General features: G+C 34.7%; 1 protein-coding gene across 1 annotated transcript in view; it reads left to right on the forward strand.

Annotated features, from left to right (window-relative positions):
• The window catches only part of wwk (anoctamin 8 white walker), a 499,833-nt gene that overhangs the window by 88,153 nt on the left and 389,518 nt on the right, over positions 1 to 22,162 (forward strand). The window contains exons 3-4 of the mRNA XM_017629247.1: positions 8,488 to 8,858; positions 8,916 to 9,208. Coding sequence (XP_017484736.1) covers positions 8,488 to 8,858; positions 8,916 to 9,208 — 664 coding nt within the window. The remainder of the gene's footprint in view (positions 1 to 8,487; positions 8,859 to 8,915; positions 9,209 to 22,162) is intronic.

Raw genomic sequence — 22,162 nt, forward strand, 5'->3', positions numbered from 1 at the left:
AGTGCAAAGTTGCTAAGTCCCAATTTAAAAATTGTACAGGAGAGGAAAAAACTTCGTATAGCCATTTTCTTCAAGTATTTCGCAAAACTTTGAGTAGAACATTTTGCCTGTTTAAAGCATAGAAAAACTCCATACGAATCGGAGGGATTCGATATTTATTAAAAGATTTCGAACTTTTTTGGCCTTATCGAATTTTCGGAGCTTTTTTTGACCTTAGCAAATTTTCCTTGCATTGAATATAAACGAGAAAACATAAAACAAGGACCCTTACCCTTTTCGAAACGATGCAAATTTAATTTATCTAGCCTCCTATATCAAAATATGATTTTTCATTAAAAGTGAAGTTAGCAACTTTTCACTCTAAGCTAGCGATATATGAGTTTTACAATCAGTTTATCGTAAATTTTAAATAGTTTTATTTAATGGTATGTTTAAATGCTTTCAGATATTGAATTTTTACTCATATTCATAAAATTTATGTCTCAATTTGAATCCCGGCATAAATCCCGGGATCCCGGGATTACCTGNTCCATCCGAATCAACCAAAAAGTGAAAATTGATTTTTTGACACCAAAGCCCCCTCTCGGTAGACCAGGTCACATATATGCTTTCTAAAGGAATCGTCTCAACAAATTTGGTTAACTCAAAAGTTAGTATGTACTAGTGACGCCGGGATCCCGGTGTTTTTGACGTCCCGGAAATCCCAGGATTTGCTTGCATTAATCCCGGTATCCCGAAAATTTTGAAATATCGAATTGATAGTAAGAATTTGTTTATTTTGAAGTAAGATTTTTGTAAAATGCCGTTTTGACTGCAACTAACAAAAAGCTTGAAACTGTACTTTTAAATTGCAGTCTGAGCCTATTTTGAAGAAGATTTCAATGAGTTTACTCATAGCTTCGCTAATGTAAACGAAACAGAGAGTTTTAAGGAAAAGTTAGATAATTTTTTAGATCAATCTACTCAAAACTTCATCAAATCGAAACACTTATAATTTGACCGACGTGCTGGTAAAAGAAGTTCAAATATTTTGTAATGGAGGAGATAGGGGTCATTATGAACTTTGTCTACCTTTTGACAGTTCAGCCTAAAAGTGTTGATGCCGAAATATGTTTTTCATCAGTAGGTTTTGAATGTAAAAACTGCAGGTCAAGCTTAGAAGACTCCGCTTTGAATGCTTTGCTGCTCTTACGAAAACATTTTAAGTGCAATAATAACAACACCGGCAAAAAAAGGGGTGTGTGTTTTTAACCAGACCCAACTACCAACATGTATTTCGACCCGCTGAATCCGATTCTGAGATCCGTTTGACTCGTACACCCTCAAAATTTCTAGTAAATTGCGAAAAAAATGGCAAAAAATTCTCCATTCGCAATTTCTTTATAGAGTAGAATAAAAATGTTTAGAGAAATTGATTTTGTGTATTCTTGTTTTATGTTTTTTTTATTAATCGTCACCTTCAAAAGTACCTGGTATTTAAATTATTATTTGTGATGTATACGTTCCTCAATCACATGGTTTTTTAAATACAATTAAAAAAATGTTTTACTTTAAAATTTGTCTGATTTAATAAATATCGCTAGCGTAGAGTGCAAAGTTGCTAAGTCCCAATTTAAAAATTGTACAGGAGAGGAAAAAACTTCGTATAGCCATTTTCTTCAAGTATTTCGCAAAACTTTGAATACAACATTTTGCCTGTTTAAAGCAAAGCAAAACTCCATACGAATCGGAGGGATTCGATATTTATTAAAAGATTTCGAACTTTTTTGGCCTTATCGAATTTTCGGAGCTTTTTTTGACCTTAGCAAATTTTCCTTGCATTGAATATAAACGAGAAAACATAAAACAAGGACCTTTACCCTTTTCGAAACGATGCAAATTTAATTTATCTAGCCTCCTATATCAAAATATGATTTTTCATTAAAAGTGAAGTTAGCAACTTTTCACTCTAAGCTAGCGATATATGAGTTTTACAATCAGTTTATCGTAAATTTTAAATAGTTTTATTTAATGGTATGTTTAAATGCTTTCAGATATTGAATTTTTACTCATATTCATAAAATTTATGTCTCAATTTGAATCCCGGCATAAATCCCGGGATTACCTAAAAAATATCCCGAAATCCCGGGATCCCAATTTTCCTGATATTTTGGCATCCCTAGTAAGTACCTATTGTTATTAGATGGCCTCAGCGCACAGTGGTTGCGTTTATATGGGGAGAGCGGCCAAAAATACTTTTAATGGACATATCGGGATAAAATGTTTACCCTAAGGTCTGTTAAGAGTAAAAATTGTAATATGTAAAAGTGGGCGGCGTTGGACACGCCCACATACAGTCATGTGAAAAATAATAGGGAGACGACATTGTGACCAGTTTCGGCTATTTTTGTTTTTTTTTTGTTTGTTTAATGCTTATTTTCTTATAAAAATACAACTCACTATCTAACAAAAACCACATAAGTCCAAATTTCAAACTTTATAAAAAAAGTAGAAAAATTCAACAAAATTTTTAAACAACACAAACCTTTTTAATAAGAACTTTTAGAAAAAATCCCATTAAATTCTAGTTTAAGAAATTGCAAGTTTGAAGTGGATAAAAATTTGCGTTGATTGTTGATAATTTTTTTTTTGGCGGATGGTGTCACTAATTGCTTCCATAAAAAAAAATTGCCAAACATACTTTGAATGGAAGAAAATGCGTGTCACCGTCAGAAAAATATTATCAAAAATCAAAGCGATTTATTAGACACTTAAAACTTGCACTATCTTGATCTAGAATTCAGTGGGCTATAAAACTGCATACATAAATTTTTTCTAAAAGTACTTATTTAAAAAGTTTGGTGTTGTTTTAAAATTTTGTTGAATTTTTCTATTTTTTTTACAAAGTTTGAAATTTGTTTTTTGTTAGATAGTGAGTTGTATTTTTATAAAAAAAAAATAAACATTAAACAAACAGATAAAAATAGCCGAAACTGATCACAATATCGTGTCCCTTTTATTTTTCACATGACTGAATGTGGGCGTGTCCAACCCCGCCCACTTTTACATATTACAGTTTTTATTTTAACAGACCTTAGGGTAATAATTTTATCCCGATATGTTCGCCGACGCTTAGTCTTTTTGAAGACTCAACAAAATCTATTTTCGGGCACCACGATTTGAATTGGTGGAACTGCTGATTTTTGGCGTTTGGGTCTTTGCCAAAACAATGCAAATATTTTACAAACGTAATTAATACATTTTTGCAACTCATACCGATCTGGCTCAAAACCCTCATATTCAATATATTTCGCTATTGCACCCAGCAAATTTTTAACTTTTTGGGAATGCGTACCGAAATTTTCACGCCAAATCTCAAAAACATGCAATCGAGAAAATCCGCAGTGTTAACTTGTGCCTAGAAACATTTTGAATTAGAAAATTAGACATGTAATCAAGAAATAAACATGAAAAAAACTGTAGAAAATAAAGAGCTTGGATTAGGTTATGGAATACTATGCGAGCCTCTGCAGATCAATGCATCTACACTGAACACTTTTATAATCATAAAATATTAACAAACAATAGGGGTATTCTCGAAGTATTGCACGATGCACGTATTGCACGAAATGCAAAAATACTATCCCAAATTTCGAAGAGTACGAGAGCACCCCATTGCAAAGTGGTAGAATGCATGGGTAGCAAGCAGCGAAATTATGTATCAAATACAATAACAAGAGACAGCAGAAAAAAATGAAGTGAGCGAGATGAGAGGAATGAGAGAAATATTTAGCAATTCCAACAACAAAACAACTAGCACAGGGTCGCATATATCTTGCTATGCTATTTTGCAAAATATATACATACATGGGTTTCGACGTTGCATATTTTGCAGCGATAGGAAATGTCGTTTCCCATGTATTTTGTTGTGGTGTGTTTGCAAGTTATGCAATCCATGCAATCCGTGCTACGTGCAATGGCTTTGCAAGATTTGGAGAATACCCCTAATATGTAAATAAAAATATTGAGGGCCGATAGGGGAAACACACTTAAAACATTACCTAAATACTTGAAAGACGAACCAAGAAACACACAAAATCCTACTTTTCTAAAACAACAATTTGCATAGAACACAACACGAATTATCAAAAGGTTTAATTGTAGAAATAAAGTGAATACCTTTATGTACAATATCCATTGCATACAATTTTCACTCACTCGGATTTTCGCAATATTTTAATTACGTTAAATCCAATTCAATTTTCAGCGTGCTGACGCTGTACAAATAAAATGGACAATTGATGACAGTTTTGTTGCTTTTTTCAGAAACAACCTTTAGAATTAAAACAAAAAATATATGTATGACAACATGAAGTTTGGACAAATAACTGTTTGCAAAGCCTATTTCGGTTCAAAAATTTTTACATACATTTTTTTAATTTTGGCCTATGACAGCAACCACTGTGCAGCGGTCCTACTGTGTCTATTGTGATTACCTCAAAAGATGTGTTGGGCGTTTCCGTTATGTGAAACCTTTCTTATGTGTATTTCGTTATCTTGACTTAAGCACAAATTTTACAGTTATTAACAAATTCCTTAACCATTTTGCTCATGTTTTTCCACACATACCTTTGCTTCAACTTGCTCACGCACCTTCTTGTTCCGCAACACCCTCCTTGCAATGATTCATGATACTCCCGTATTAGGGCGATTCCACCGTCACGGGTGGGATATTTGTACAGAAAAAATATTCTTTCTTGTTTAAATTTAAGTATAAAGTACTGAAGAATTCTACATTTTGATAAAGCTACACCCAATTGACTATTATATGAGTTAGGGCGTGTGTGAATCGGTAACAAAGTTCTATGGGGAAGCTGTTAAATAATATTTTTACTATGGTGAGAGAGTTTTGCCAATCTGCTGTGTGAAATGAAATATTTTTTGACAACAGTAAATTTTTGATAACCGCAAATTTATGCGGAATAACATATTGCAATTTGAAGTGAAATTAATATTTTAAGAAAACATCTGCCATCATTGATTGCAATTCATCAATTTAGGCTTTGTAGGTTAAGCTTTAACGAAAAATTACACACATCAACAATCTTTTCGATTGTCAAAATTTTCTATAAATTTGTCAAAAATTTCACTAGCCTCATGAGCTACTGAAATTTTATTCACCTCATAGTTGTCAAAAACTTACTCGCCGCGAACGTTGTTACCGATTCACACACGCTCTTATTACAATATACGAAAAAAATTAAAGCTTTACAACTTACTGAGTTGTTTCTTCTGTCACGGGTAAGACAAAAAATAGAACCTGCTTTTTGGAGCAGATATATTTTACATATTCGAGTTTTTGATTACCTAGTTTTATATTTGCTCGACATAATTTTCTTAATTTTAAGAGCAAAAACTGTCTACACTAAACACTATATGGTAACAAGAATGATATACAAGATTCCGCATTCCCTGCGGCGATGAAATTTCTCAAGTAAAAGTAAACAAAGGCGAATGGGAGGATAAAGTAAACTGTAAAATAGCAAATTTTCTCAATAATAAATTTTTCGACAGCAAGCGTTGTTTCATTATGTTAAATATTAAAATATATGATTTATAAAAAGGGTTAATAGCGAAAATTTAAACAAAAGGCGATTTTTGAGAAATATCTTGATATGGAAGGAACCGCTTTAGACTGCCAAGGAAAAAAATTGCCAAGACTCAACGCAATTTTTAGCAACTTCAATCTTGCACTTTGTTATACTAAATTCAATTTTTTTTAGAGTCTAATTAAAAGGTTTGCAATTTAGTTGAAACCTTACAGAATTTCTTTAATTTTTGTACAAAGTTTGATCCAAACCTGAGATTTACCACATTTTTTTGAAATTTACCCCATTTTTTTTTTTTTTTTTAAGTCCGATCACTGCTGACCACTGTTCTAGGGCTACCTTCAATTCTTAGTTTTATGCTTCTGATCTCGTACAGAAGTTGCGTCGACTAGCTGCTGCTACTACTGCCTTGTAAGGCTCAGACAAACCATTTTTAAAAGCTGATAGACCTTTTGATCATTGAGCAGCACAATAATCTCCCTGTGTTCGGTACCTTGCTCTGCCAACTGTAGTTCCCTTAATGCAGCTAATAAACTCTCCATGCGTATCTTCGACTGATTGCGTACCTTGATAGCACCTGGCAATGTCTGCATGCAATTTCGTTGTTGTGTTGTTGGGCTTATATCTCAAGTAGCACACTGGTATATAACTTGGTGCAAATTTGTAAATTTTGGTACAATTAATCAGATATACACCAAAATTCGTAAATTTCCACCAAGTTGAGATGCTGATTGTAAAACTTTCTTTAGGGTTGGTAGGCCAGTCGGTGTCTGTTCTGCTATTAATTTGTTTTCTACATTTTCAGCAAGCTTGGTGATTAATATGAATTTTACTAGCACTTTCCTTTGAGCATCATCTTTTAAAGATTCGCTATAAAACTCTATGTAACATAAAAAGTTATTTAAGTCTTTTTGTTCACCGCGGAACTGCGGTATTATCCTTGAGGCTTTTACGAAATTAAATTATGCCATGATGCTATGTTTTCTTCTTCAGAGGTATCTTCTTTGATTACCAAAAACTTTCCTATCTCTTTGGCTAACCGGTCATATTTTTCTTTTAACCCTTCATCATCACTAGGCGCTTCTTCGAGTATTCTTAACTATGCATCAGATAGGTATCGCTGTGTTTTTTCTAGGTACACCATTGTGTACTTCCTTATCGGTGCCTTTTTAAGTTTCTCTAAAAGTTCATATAAATTATTAAACTCCATATACCCCTTTAAAAATTCTGCTTAATAATTTACTCGTGTATGTATGTAATGTTTTTAAGAACCTAGACCTTAGTTCTTTCATATATATTTGTTGCAATTAGCATGTTAATATTTAATAGGGGTGTTCTCGAAGTCTTGCACGATACACCGATTGCACGAAATGCAAAAATACTATTCCAAATTTCGAAGAGTACGAGAGCACCCCATTGCAAAGTGGCAGCATGCATGGGTAGCACGCAGCGAAATTATGTATCAAATACAACAACTAGGGACAGAAAAAAAATGAAGTGAGCGAGATGCGAGGAATGAGAGAAATATGTAGCAATTCCAACAACAAAACAACTAGCATAGGGACGCATTTATCTTGCTATGCTATTTTGCAAAATATATACATGGGTTTCGACGTTGCATATTTTGCAGCGATAGGAAATGTTGCTTCCCATGTATTTTGTTGTAGCGTGTTTGCAAGTTATGCAATCCATCCAATCCGTGCTACGTGCAAGGGCTTTGCAAGATTTGGAGAATACCCCTAATGTAATATTTATAGTAAAATTGATTCATGCTATACATTATTGTTTACGCTCTTATACGCATGTTTCTTTATATATTTTTTATAATGCGCATTAAGTTTTAATAGTACTAAAATGATTAGTTTCGTGGGTATATCAAATTGCAGTGAAGCGGATGCTACTGCTGCGACCGCATTGTTGTTATTGTTGTTAACAATTTCCTCCTTTGTTTGAGTGCCACCCATCTTTCCACAGTTTGTTGCTATGTAATGCAGAGGAACATGTATGCAAAAGGGAAATATATTTCCTAGTGCAGAGTGCAAAGGAATTAGAAGGGCGTGAGTTAGGCTAGCAAAAGACTGATATTTATACTTTGGAATATCCCTCTAGGAAAGAGAAATATTCCTCCAAGCATTCTTTACAGTTTCCAAAGAAGCATGAAAACATTCCATTTTGTTGGACAGCTAATTTGGTTTTAACCGTGCGATGTCATTATTTAGACTCTTTTCACCTCTGTAATGTAATGTTTGTCATCAGGACCTAAGTTCTTCTTTCAAAACCTATCAGACTTGTTCCCTGAACGGTTGGCAGGACCGCCATGTAATATTTGGTATTAAATTTGTAATGGTTTGAGTATTATTCTAAGCCCTCCGGCTGCTTTGCTCAAGCGTATTACGCTCGTTTGTGATTCACACACGTCAAAGGGAGTTGAGTGAAAGAACGTTTATTCCTCGGCTCATCGCCGATATATATACTACAACATGCTTACAATCTATTACAATAGTTTAGTTATAAAATATCTTATTTACTATGAGTAACCAATCACATTGCTTGGTTCTCCCTAAGCTATTTCCCCTTATTTACATTCATTCTTTATTTAATTTGGTCACTCGTGTAGTATGCGCTGACCCATATCGCTCGTCACCCGATCTTGCGTTTGTACTAGCAAGCGCCAAGTGTGCCTTATGTGGCGCCATACTTTAAGCAACAGTGCAAGCCATTACGAGTGTTTTGCATGTGTCATCAATCCACGCTCGATCGTCGGAACAAATACGCTGACTCAGCAATATGATCCACAAATGTTTGAAGTACAATACGCAGGCACAGTAATCGTAGCCTAAGACAATACTATATTCCGCTGATTTGCTTACACTCATTTCATTATGTATTTACCTTTTAGTTTATTCAAAGCCGCAGAAGAAGCACGCCTACCGAAACGATTGCGTCCTGACCTAGGAGGTGCCTTACGTGAATTCACGACACGCGAAAGCCATTGTTTTCAACAGTTAAAAACCGAAGACGGAAGTAATGCCCTGTTCACCTCACAAGAGCGACAATGGCTCGTCCTGCAGGTGTTACAAGGCCTCCGCGCTGGTCAAACAGACATTGAAGCGTTACAAGGACGGTCAACCGTAGCCGAAGGACAGAGCATCGTGGCTGCTTGGCAAGAAACCGGCCTGATTGTGCAGATGTTCCCGCTACACGAAACAAGATCCTTGGCCCTGCTGCAAAGCAGTTGGGTGAGGCAGATTTTTGCTCCGCAACCGCTTGGTAATTTACTTATTTTCTTACAGTTATATCAAAATTATTGATTAATTTTACTATTAGATGACATTGCAGAATACTTTGGTGTGAAAGTGGCCCTGTACTTTGCTTGGTTGGGACATTACACGTTCGCCTTAGGACTTCCAGCTGTTTTTGGAACGATATTATATGCAGCATTGTGGGCTAAAGGACAAACAGCGCAAGATATGGGACATGTCTTTTTCTCTCTCTTCAATGTAGCATGGGCTTCGTTGTATTTGGAAGCGTGGAAACGATACTCCGTCGAACTAGCCTTTCGTTGGGGTACGTTGTCGACGCCACCTGAATTACTTGAACCTCCTAGACCACTTTATAAGGTATATTTAAAAAGTACATAAAGCATCGTTCACTTACAATCTGTACGCATTCCAGAGATTCGTGCATGTTCGTCTTAGTAAGGACATACAATTTTTTAGTGCAGTGCATTAGAGAACAGATGTACTATTATTCACATTGCTTGAATTATGAAATATATAAAGTAGTACGATTAACAAAATTTATGAAAGAGCTAAAATGAACTAGCTTCAATTATAAAATAAGCTTCCAGTTCATACGTTGCATCATGATTACGGTGACCATCCGTCCTTTATTTTAAAGGACAGTCCTGTATTTTAACCCCCTGTCCTTTCTAATTTTTTTCAAAATAAAGGACGCCTTTTGTCCTTTATTTCTTAAACTGTCCTTCAAATCGGCTCTGCATTTTTCAGAGGTAAATTTTTAAACACAGAATATGAAAAATAAAAATGTCCCTTATAAAACATAATGAAAACCTTCGCCAGTTTGTTTCGCACCCCACTTATGGGTTTCTATTTAATCAGTTATCTTTGTACAATCTATAAAGCACAGGGAAAGTTGTGCCCAGGATCATCTTGCACGCTGAGTTTCCAGTTCCACTGAAAGAGAACAATAAACCTCCTACTGCACAGTGGTTCAAAACTGGCATTTAGTGTTCGTAATTCCCCGGAGCCTGCATTTTTCACTTCACTTGATTAATTTAATTTTTTTTTATGAAAGGTTACAATATTTGCAATAGACCAGTTGAGCCTGATTTCTGAATTTTTATTTGATTAAATAAAATTAGTTTGTGCAAAATGCAGAAAAAGTAGCAGTTTTGAAGAAAATGTATTCTCCTGTTCCAGTTAATAAATGTTACATAACAGAAACTAGTTGAAAACAATCGTATGGTTCACCCCATGATAAAAACATTGCAAGGTAAAATCATTGAGAGGCAGTCTGACGTTTGCCAGCAATATAATTTTAAAATTCGAACTCAATGTCACACACACATTCTCATTTTTAATCTCAAACAACAACAATCGTGAACAATTTAATTTTTTTTTATTTTCAATTTTATATGATTCTAAAATGTTTGAAAACGTCAGAAAAAAATCATGGCCGACGAATTGAGAGAATGATTTTACGTTCTAGTGTTTTTATCATGGTTCACCCAAAACAAAAAAATACACAAAAAAGATTTTGAAATGTTATAAAAAATGTGCACCAAAATAATTTTGTTTGCTTTTTAGTAAAAGTTTGTTGAAAAGGCTACGGTGTATTATGAACATTATATTCCAATTTTGAACCACTGTGTGCTGGCTTCGTCGCGCAGTATGAATTATGATAAACGCATTTTGGTAACAAAGGATTGCGAAGTCCTTGAAAAAGATTTGGCTTCATGTTTCGCTACAGCACGGAACTTGTACAATTAAATAATATAATTAACTGATAAATATTTGATTTAATTACGATATGGGTAAGGTACTTTCATCATACAAGCTGTATGTACGTATTCCCAAATCATTTTGAGAAAAATTTCCTTTATTTTACGTTAGTTAATATGGTCACCGTAATCATGATACTAAAATAGAAGGTAGTGCCATTTATTGACATTCGTTGTTGTTGCCGACCACTTGACTTTTAACAAGTTTATGACATTTGATGTAATGTGGAACGATTTTCCGTCATCCCTTGTCAAATTTGGTTTGGAGACAAACCGGTTTCGGCGTTGTGCCATCTTCAGTGTCATTTTTCGTTCTCAACGAACACTGACACTCCTACCCTGTCGGAAACACCAACAACGAAAATGAGAATATTTATGACATTTAGCTAAAATCATGCTACCAGATTCACTAGCAGCAAAATGTTTGTTTCTTGAAAAAGTAAAAAAAAAAATTTGAAGTCAGTGAAGTTGGATGAAAATATTAAAGAAAATTCTTGCGCGTTTCCAAGCTGCAAGATTTCGGTATACCTGTGCAAAGGTTCGAAAATAAAGTTTTTTGCTTTTCCGATGGTAGAGTACGTAATACAATCTAATGCAGTTTGATGACAAATTGCTGACGCAAAATATTTTTAAACCTCTAAACGATGTACCGTTATCCATGGAAGAGGGAGAAGGTCGAGTTAAAATGATGCCCTGCAACTTGTAACAGTACCAATTTTTGGGTTCCCAGAATTCTCTGATAAAGATGTGGCGCTTCTAAAAAATATATATACATAAATATAAGCACGGAACTATGTATTTGTGACAAGAATTATCCACATAAGATGAAAACTACTCCAGCTTCATTTTATAGAATTTTTGTTTATAGAAAAATGTANAGTTAAAATGATGCCCTGCAACTTGTAACAGTACCAATTTTTGGGTTCCCAGAATTCTCTGATAAAGATGTGGCGCTTCTAAAAAATATATATACATAAATATAAGCACGGAACTATGTATTTGTGACAAGAATTATCCACATAAGATGAAAACTACTCCAGCTTCATTTTATAGAATTTTTGTTTATAGAAAAATGTATAAGACAGTTCGGGTACGGTTCGGTTATTTGTACAATGCTTTTGGGTTATCGTGTCCAAACGCGTGACCCGAATCAAAAAAGTTTAACATACATATATGCACGTCTTGCCAAAGGATAAAGCTTTAATTTAAAACAAAGATTTTGGTTTGAAATATGCACTTCATTTTTGTAAATTTGGAGTTAGATTTTGCGCAAAAATACCGTGCATGGCGTAACCGGAGTTGGACTGATGAGGTTATTTTTTTTGGTGCGGCCGAAGGCCACCACCGCGGAAAGAAGTTTTGCGCAAAAATACTGCTCATGGCCTAACACAAGTTAAATTTTCCTTTGCGAAAATGCTAATTTGACCCCATTTTGTCAAAAATTTTGAAATGAAGCTGCCTTCTTTTTGTATCATGCGTTGTATCCCCACCAAAGCATCATTGTACAAATAACCGTACATTTCCCACGCACAACATTAAATCCTCTGATGTATTGGTTAATTGCTATAAATGTGGTACGGTAGTTCACAATTTTGTACAATTTATGAAACTTTAAAAACTTATTTTTGGTCAAAAATTTTGAAATGAAACTACCCTCTTTTTGTATCTTGATTCATTTCATAAAATTTTTGTTTATAGAAAAGTGTATAAGTAAGACAGTTCTGGTACGGTTCGGTTATTTGTAAAATGCTCTTGGGTTATCGTGTATCATGATACAAAAAGAAGGTAGTTTCATTTCAAAATTTTTGACAAAAAATAAGTTTTTGAAGTTTCACGCGTTTGGACACGATAACCCAAGAGCATTTTACAACTAACCGAACTGAAGTAGTTTTCATCTTATGTGGATGATTCTTGTCACAAATACATACTTAGTTTCGTGCTTATATTTATGTATATATATTTTTTAGCATCGCCACATATTGTCAGAAAATTCCGGGAACCCAAAAATTGGTACTGTTTTAAGTTGGAGGGCATCATTTTAACTCGACCTCCTCCCTCTTCGATGGATAACGGTACATCGTTTAAAAATATTCTACGTCAGCAATTTGTCACCAAATTGCATTAGATTGTATTACGAGCTCTATCCTCGGAAAAGCAAAAATTTTATTTTGGAACCTTTGCACAGGTGTACCGAATTCTTGCAGTTTGGAAACGCGCAAGAATTTTCTTTAATATTTTCATCCAACTTCACTGACTTCAAATTTTTTTTTTTACTTTTTCAATAAACAAAAATTTTGCTGCTAGTGAATCTGGTAGCATTTTTCTTTTTTTTCAGGTATGGAATAAAAGATTCCTTAGTGTATATTAGTATAAGGTGTTAATAATAATAATAAGAATAATGATAATAATAATAATAATAATAGATTGGCGCTTACACATATGTTAGTGTTTGGCCGAGCTTCTCTCCTATAAGGTGTTAATATAAACAAAAACCGCCTACAAATGCGCCAATTTCCATATAAGGTTTTTTTAAAAGCTCAAAGTGTTATATTTGGAAAACAAAACAGAACAGAAACAAAACGTGATAGAACCTTTCACTTAGGCTTAAATTAAAGCTAGAACTCTCGTCATCTTCTTCTTCTTATTTGGCGCTGTAACCGCCAAAGTTCAGAAAAGCACGCCAGTCGTTTCTCTTCTGTTCCAACTGACGCCAATTGGAAACGCCAAGTGAAGCCAAGTCCTTCTCCACCAGGCCAGTGGTGGCCTCCCTCTTCCTCTCCTACCACCAGCGGGTTCCGAGTTGAATACTTTCAGAGCTGGAGCGTCGGTGTCTATTCGAACGACATGGCCAAGCCAGGGGAGCCACTGTATTTTAATTCGCTGCACTATGTCCATGTCGTTGTAAAGCTCATACAGCTCATCGTTCCATCGTCTGCGGTACTCGCCGTCGCCAACGCGTAAAGGCCCGTAAATCTTCCGCAAAATCTTTCTCTCAAACACTCCAAGAGCCGCCTCATCTGCGCCATATACCAGCACGGGCATGATGAGTGACTTATAGAGCGCAGTTTTCGTACGTCGAGAGAGGACTTTAATCCTGAATTGCCTACTCAGTCCAAAGTAGCACTTGTTGGCAAGAGTGATTCTGCGTTGGATTTCCATGCTGACATTATTATCGGTGTTAATACTGGTTCCCAAGTAAACGAAATTCTCTACTTTCTCGAAATTGTAACTGTCAACAGTGCCAAGGCGCGAACGTGCTGATAGTTTGTTTGATGACAGGAGATACTTCGTCTTGTCCTCGTTTACCGCCATACCCATTCGCTATGCTTCCTTATCCAACTTGGAAAAGGCAGAACAGACTTCGCGGTTTTTGATACCGATGATATCGATGTCATTGGCATAAGCCAGCAATTGCACGCTGTTGTACAAAATTGTTCCTGAGCAGTTCAGTTCTGCAGCTCTTATTATCTTCTTCAACATCAGATTAAAGAAGTCACATTAAAGGGAGTCGCCCTGTCTGAAACCCTGTTTGGTGGGGAACGGCTCCGAGAGGTCTTTCCCAATTCTGACGGTGCTGGTAGTATTGCTCAACGTCATTTTACACAGCCGTATGAGTTTTGAGGGGATGCCAAATTCAGACATAGCGGCGTAAAGGCAACTCCTTTTAGTGCTGCCAAAAGCGGCTTTAAAGTCGACAAATAGATGGTGAGTGTCGATCCTTTTCCCGCGGTCTTTTCCAAGATTCGGCGTATTGTGAATACCTGGTCTATGGTGGATTTGCCAGGTCTAACGCCACACTGATAAGGCCCAATCAGTTCATTGACGGTGGGCTTCAGTCTTTCACACAATACGCTCGATAATACCTTGTAACCTATGCTTAGAAGGCTGAGCCCGCGGAAGTTGGTGCGAATGGCGGGGTCACCTTTCTTGTAGATTGGGCAGAGCGCACTTGAATTCCAGGCGTCGGGCATGCGTTCATATTCCATATTCTGACCAAGAGTTGATGCATGGACCTTATCAACTCCTCGCCGCCGTGCTTGAATAGCTGAGCTGACACGCTGTCAGCTCCAGCAGCTTTGTTCTGTCTCGACTACTGGCCCTGAAAACACCATCCCTGCATCTTGACCCATTTATTGAACAGCAAAAACTAATTTTAACAATTTTTCTTTCAATATTTTTTATTGTTCAATAACTGTTTAAGCTGTTTTTGATAGACATTTTTTGCTCATTACGAATCCGTAAGAATAAAATTTCCATCAGGTTCAGAGTTGAAGAAAACCAAGGTCAGATTGTCAAAAAATCACGTTTTTTTTGCAATATTTGAGAAGTTCTAACAAGGAAAGAAAACGTGATAAAACCTTCCACTTAAGCTTAAATTAAAGCTAGAACTCTAGAATACTGTCCCTGTGAATACCATCCCTGCATCTTTACACAAAGGTCACTTATAATCATTTATTAAACAGCAAAAACTGACTTTAACAAAAATTTTTTTGTCAATATTTTTTGTTGTTCGATAAATGATTTTAAGTGACCATCAGGTTCAGGTGCAGGAAGGGGATTATCACGGACAGTGTTCGAGAATTCCAGCTTTAATTTAAGCTTAAGTGGAAGGTTTTATCACGTTTTCTTTCTTTGCTAGAGCTTCTCAAATATTGCAAAAAACGCGATTTTTTTGACACTTTGACCTCGTTTTTCTCAAAATCTGGACCTGATGTAAACTTTATTACTACTTACGGATTCGTCATCAGCACAAAAAATGTCTATCAGCAGCTTTAGAATTCGTCTTACCAAAATCCCTGTGTAACCTTCCACACAACACAATGAGGACTCTTATTATTTTATCGCGCTATTCAATCGTCAATTACAAACAGAACTTGGACGAACCTGGTTACATTCTTTTAGAATATCTAAATATATAATACATAATATATAAAAATCTCGTGTTACGGTGTTTGTGGTCAAACTCCTAAAAGGCTCGTACGATCTTAATGAAATTTTTTGTGTATATGAGCCATTCTTTTCTAAGTCGGACGGGTTTCGTAAAAAGGTTATGTCATGTCTCCGATTCGCTTCAAATTTTTTTATGATCTGTCAAAGCTTGCATTTTTCGTGATTTTGACTAATCATGTACTTCTTCAAATCGTTATATGTCGGGTTCTGCTGATCGTAGAGACTTCATCTTAACGTCATTTTAAAGCTAAGTAACGGGCTAAATATTTATATTTTTAAGGTGGTCAAGATTTACCTAAAGCTAACTTAGCTATTAACCCTCTAATAGGCAGAACCGCTTCCAGACGGTCGTTAACTAAACACCTTTTTAGTGCACCTATAATAATTTTTTTCTATATTCGTAAGGCACAATATTTAGACAAAAATCGTACCCTTACGGCGAAGTAAATTTTATTCCGTTATGTCAATGCGTTTTATTTTAATCGGCAGTTGAATTATAGATTTTGAAAACACGGTTAAAATTAATTATTTCTTGCTATTTAGTAATTTCGGAATTAAAGAAATTTTTTCTTTTGAAAAATATTTTGATATAAAAAAATTTGGTGGATTTCGTTGTTAAAAGCACCGTATTTAAATATAAGTTTTATAATTATGTCACCATTCGAAATGGAGAAAATTGTTTTCGAACACAGACCGTCTATAGACCGGCTTGCCGACATATAAAACCCCAGTTTTGCATTTTTGACCGTCTGCAGACGGCATTGCCGGTTCGTAGGTCAACATTGTGTAAGAGAAAGCTGAAAATATGTGTAAGTATATCGGCGAGCCCGTCTCCAGACGGTCTTGGGTTTTCTCCCCTGTAGGAAAAAGTTACTGTCACAGATCGAAATGGACATCAGTTTTGGATTTCTCGTGCTTAAATCACCCATTCCTGAATTTTTCAACTCATAAAAAAATTGGCCTACTAGTGGGTTAACAGTTCAACTTTTTGAAGTTGATTTGCATAGTGAAGACCAGTAAAGTAGGGATTTATAATTATACCATCGTAATCCCTTTTTAATTCTCTATAAAAAACGTGTTTAAAAAATCGGGATTTTTCAAGAACTATATTTAAAACATCTTTCTTTATGACGAGATGGTTTATTTTGTGAGAATAAACAATTTTTTGTAATTTGTTTTCCAAAACTTATGTTGAGATATATTTAGTAAGGTGTTAAACATCAAGTTTTTCCAAGAATTTAAATTTTGTTGCAGATTTCGATAGAACACCTATCCAGGTATATTATTTGTATGGCAAGATTTTTCTTTAAGGCGAAAACCCCTAAAAATGGGCGTGGCAATTGTAGGACTAAAGTTTGTAAAACGCAGATTTTATTGCGGATTTCGGCAGAATATCGTTTCCTTAACAATATTTGTTCCACAACTTTTTCAATCCATATCAATCCAATCGAAAGTGTGACACCAAATTTGGTGACCGATTACGGTTGCCAGACGTACTGATTTTATCAGTACAGTACTGATTTTTCAACTCTTGTACTGATTTTATTCATTTCTTCAATCAGTACGCTAATGTCCTGATTTTTTTAAATTTGTACTGAATTTTCAATTCAAACAAAATACTTTAGGATTTTCTTAAGGTTTTCACATAATGTTGGAGCTTCCTTAAACTGTACTGTAAAAAGTAAGAAGAAAATAATTTAATTATAAATGAAATGTTTTAGATAATGTTTGACATGCCCAAGAAATTAATACAACTGTTAAATTAGAGCGAACTGTAATCACTTTACATTAAAAGGACACTGACGCTCCGATTGCGCGGAGCCTTTATTTATAGAGAACTTAAAATTATTCCTATCTCTAACTAGACAAACGCAGTTTGTCCAGTACATTTCTATACAGACATATACATATATATATATATACATATGTACATATTCCTAATACACATATGTATATGGATATATTTGTATCTTAGGTGCTTACATACTATATTGGTTACACGCTACTGATAAGAAACGTGTCCCAGTTGTCCTAACTAAATATCTAAAACAAGCAATTGTATTCGATCATCCCCTATCGCATGGTTAGTTGACACATATGTATATATACGGTATTACATATGCCTACAACAAACAGCAACATAAACATGTGATAAAAATTGATTTCCTTTATCGCTTGACTATCTCTTATTGTATTTCGCTTATCTTTTCTATTGGCGACGCGTTTCTTATGTTTCTCGTTCCCTACGATAAGAAACACGTTTCCAATGTCTATGTATCTACGTACATATGTATGTATGTATGTAAATATATTTTAACTTAAATAGCTTCCTAATAGCAAGTAGACTGTACCAAGGGATAATCGCTTGCACAGAAACTATTGCTTGGCTTGGCTAGTTGCTTGTATACATAAATAATAAGCAGTGGATAGGTTAAAGCTGGGCGTTCTTGACGTTAGTAACCGGATCATTATCTTAAGAATTAAAACTGCTAACAAGATGATGGCGATCGTTGATATAGTTGACTTCCAATTAAATTCTCACAGCATGTCATCTAGACTGAACTCATAAGTTGAATCCTCGGTCAAACTTGAAATCTGCTGTCATCTTTGGAATATCTCCTAACTTGATTGAAGTGAGAGTTTCTTTTAATTTGAACCACTTCAGCTCAGGCAATTTGGCTGACACTGGGGTTTATGTACCAAATATCCTCAGACGGTTCGTCAACGGTCCATAATGTTACATCGGAAGAATCCACTCGGCAGTCTTGTTGTACTTCAATAATTCCTTGTTGTCGGATTTCTATTGCTGAAATGTTGTTGTTGCAATTAACCTCTAATGTTTGAGGTGTCGGAAGAGAAAATAGCCACATATTTTTTGCATTTAGTTGCTCCCAAAATGCTTCAGGCTTACTGATGCCAATTTCACACGCTGCTGACAAATTTGTCTTTCGTAAAAGTATATCGATCTCGCAACTAGGTTTTCCTGAAGAGCGATAAATAGGATGTGATTGCGGACAGAGCCATAGTTTTTACAATTTCTTGCACCTCAGAAAATGATGCTCATTACTGGAGTAATAATGATTTTTTCCTTTACCGACAAATATTATGTTGTTAGCTGCCTTGATTTGAACGAAATTACCATAGTGCATCGTAATAGGCCTGACAATTCTTTAAAATATGTGACTTTTATATTTCTACGTACATGATATTAAAGGAATGAATAACATCATAACTAACATCAAAGGCAAATTAAATTGAAAGTTTATTTTACATTTTAATTTTTGTTTGGTATAGTTATTTTCAGCTACAGTATTTAGATCTTTTTCCTTAGCTAGTGCTAGGTAGGAGCATAATATTTTTGATTTCTTAATCCTAATGTCACATTCATTTTCGTTTATTTCAAATAAATCTGCCGGAAATGGTCACCATTCTAACTAAGTTATCTGGACCTAACTTGGTTTCAATAACTCTACCCATTTTCCAATCAATAGGTGGGGCATTATCATCTTTTAATAATACTAAAGTTCCTGGTTTAATATTTGTTTTTGGATGCTGCCATTTGTATCGCTTTTGTAGCTCGCTTAAATATTCTTGAGACCACCTTTCCCACATATCATTACTAAATTTCTGAACGTCTCTCCACACATCCCTATAGTTTTTATAGGTCGAATTATTCTTATTGTCAATTAGAATACTTTGATATGTTCCTATAAGAAAGTGTGATAGTGTTAAAACTTGTAAGTCATTTGGGTCGTCGGAGAGATGTTAAAGGGCGTGAATTTATGATAGCTTCTATTTCTGCCATAACAGTTGTTCAAAGGTAAAGTTGTAATCTTCAACTGATTTCAAATGTTTCTTCACTACTTTAACACCTGCTTCCCATAACCCTCCTACATGAGGTGATCGTGGTGGTATCGTCAACCATTTTATCTCATTTTGCGAACAAAACTCATCTATTTGCTTAATATGATATTTTTCTTTAAAAAGTTTATATATTTCATTCAAGCTATTTTTTACTCCTATGAAATTTGTCGCGTTATCTGAATAAATTTTCTTAGGACATCCTCTTCGCCCAATAAATCTCTTTAGAGCGCCTAAAAATGCAGCGGTTGATAGACTACTTACTACTTCTAAATGAACCGCTTTACTAGCGAAGCAAATAAAAATGCAAACATAACCTTTATCTGTTCTAGAACCTCGTATTTTGTGCTGAATTGTTATTGGACCAAGAAAGTCAATACCAATATTTTCAAATGGACGTGCTTTTGTTACTCTATCCTGTGGTAAATTTCCCATAAACTGATGTATTGAACGCGGATTCAGTTTAAAACACCTGTAGCAGGAATGTACAATTTTAGTTGCTAACTGTTTACCACGTAAAGGCCAGTACTTTTGTCGCGTTAACGCTAATTGACCCTTTGGACTGCATGTAGGTCATGTGAATTTCAGTCATAATAAGTGATGTTATGGGGTCATTATATGGTAAAAATATAGGGTGTTTAACTTCAAATGAAAGCGAAGAGTTTTGAATTCTACCTCCCACTCTGAGAATCTCTTTTTCGTCTAAAAATGGAGCAAGAGTAGTTAATTTCGATGATCTCTTTATTTCTTTTCGCATTTTAGCACATGAATATCTTCTTTAAAATACTTTATTTGTGTCTGTTTTACGATTGTTTCTATTGCTAATTTTGATACGAATGAAAATCTTTGACCCTATTAAGCTGGCATTTCAGGGTACTATTTTATATATATATAAGGAAAATTTGAAAGTTAGGGGGGGGAGGCTCGAGACCCCCTGCCCCTACCTGGCTACGCCCATGATTATATCAGCTGGATTTGCTTTTGATTTAACGTGGCTCCAATGCTTCTGCTCTGTTTTCCTTCGTATAGATGCAACTCTGTTTGCTTCATATGTTTTTAATTTTCCTGGATCTAATTTCGCTGGCAACCCGCTTATCAGTATGTGAGGAGGAATTTCCGCTGCTAATTAAAGAAGAAAATCCAATAAACAAAGAACACTAGACATACCAAAAACCAACAGAAATATATTTTAAAAGGTGCTTAACAAAACATAGTAAAGTTCATTACATAAAACCTATAAAATTATATTTTGAAAACATATCAAAACATAGAAGCAATGGCACCAAAAACAAGACTCAATAGAAAAAGCCAACAACACAACGGTAAACTATCAAGTGATGATGAGAGCAGTGAAGAAGAAAATGCAACCAATGCAAATCTAACTCTAATTATTGACAACTTGAACGAGCAATTTAAAGTGCAAAGTAAAGCAATGAGAAAAATAAAAGAGTCACAACAACACATCACTGATACTTTTGACGACTTGAGAAAAGAAATCGGCAGATTAGTTGAAGAAAACAAAACAATAAAAAAAGAGTTGAAAGAACTTAAAACAAGCGGTGAGAATGTTAAAACGAAGGTGAGAAAACTTGAAAGGGACTTGCTAACAGTGAAACAGAAACAAAACACAAACAACATTATAATAACAAACATGCCAAAAATACCAAACACTGACTTAAAAGAAGCAGTAATTAAAATAGCTGCGCAAGTGAAGGCAAACATAACAAAAGACAACATTATAGATGTGTATCAAAACGAAAACAAGAAATTCAAAACGTATCCAATTATTGTAAAAATGAATAATCAAGAACTAATAACCAAATGCATCGATTTTCGAAAAAGAAACGAAATTATTGATTTTAATAAAATAGCTCCAAACTTGAATATTAACATGCGTGGAAAAAACGTCAATGTTTACCAGCTTATGGAAAAAGAGTTTAGCAGCCTTTTTAAGAAGGTCAAACAAGAAGCAAAAGCAAAAGGCTATAAGTGTGTTTGGATAAAAGATGCCGAGGTGCTAGTGCGAAAGGATGATAACAGCGCTACCATACTAGTCGAAGAAATGGAAGATTTAAAAAACTTCAATGAATAAAATTTATATTATTAGTATATAAGGCATATAAATGCCGATGAAATGTAGATGGCCAATCTAAATGTAGTTAACTCTGAAATAGTACAAAGTAATATAAAGTATAGTGTAAACAAGCTTTTATTTGCCAATAGCAATGAAAATATCAATATACTCTACCTCAATATCCAAAGTATCAGAAATAAATTAAATAACCTGGAAATCCTAATTAAAGAATACAGTAAGAACAAAATAATTCATGTAATAGCACTAAGTGAAATATGGATATACGCGAATGAAAATCCTTATTTTAACTTAAAAGAATACAATGCCTATTTTTCCAATCGCAGTGTAAATAGAGCTGGCGGATGCCTAATCTATGTCCATAAAAGTATTCCTTCAACATTGGTATCATCAACCGAGTTTGAAGCAAGCAACTTTTTAGTAGTTAAACTAATAAAAATAGATATCAACATTGTATGTATCTATAGATTTTGCGCTTCTGATGTGGGAAATTTCGTAAATTATCTGGAAAAAGAAATTCTAAAAATAAAAAACTCAATCATACTAGGGGACTTCAACATTAATATTATAAACATGAACAATGAAGCAGTGAACTACTTTCATTCTGTATATAGTAACGGTTTTATCTGTTTAAATAATATAAATAGT

The sequence above is a fragment of the Rhagoletis zephyria genome, unplaced genomic scaffold (assembly GCF_001687245.7).
Source record: "Rhagoletis zephyria isolate East Lansing unplaced genomic scaffold, Rhagoletis_zephyria_1.1 Rzeph_scaffold_00080, whole genome shotgun sequence".
Classification (NCBI taxonomy): Eukaryota; Metazoa; Arthropoda; class Insecta; order Diptera; family Tephritidae; genus Rhagoletis; species Rhagoletis zephyria.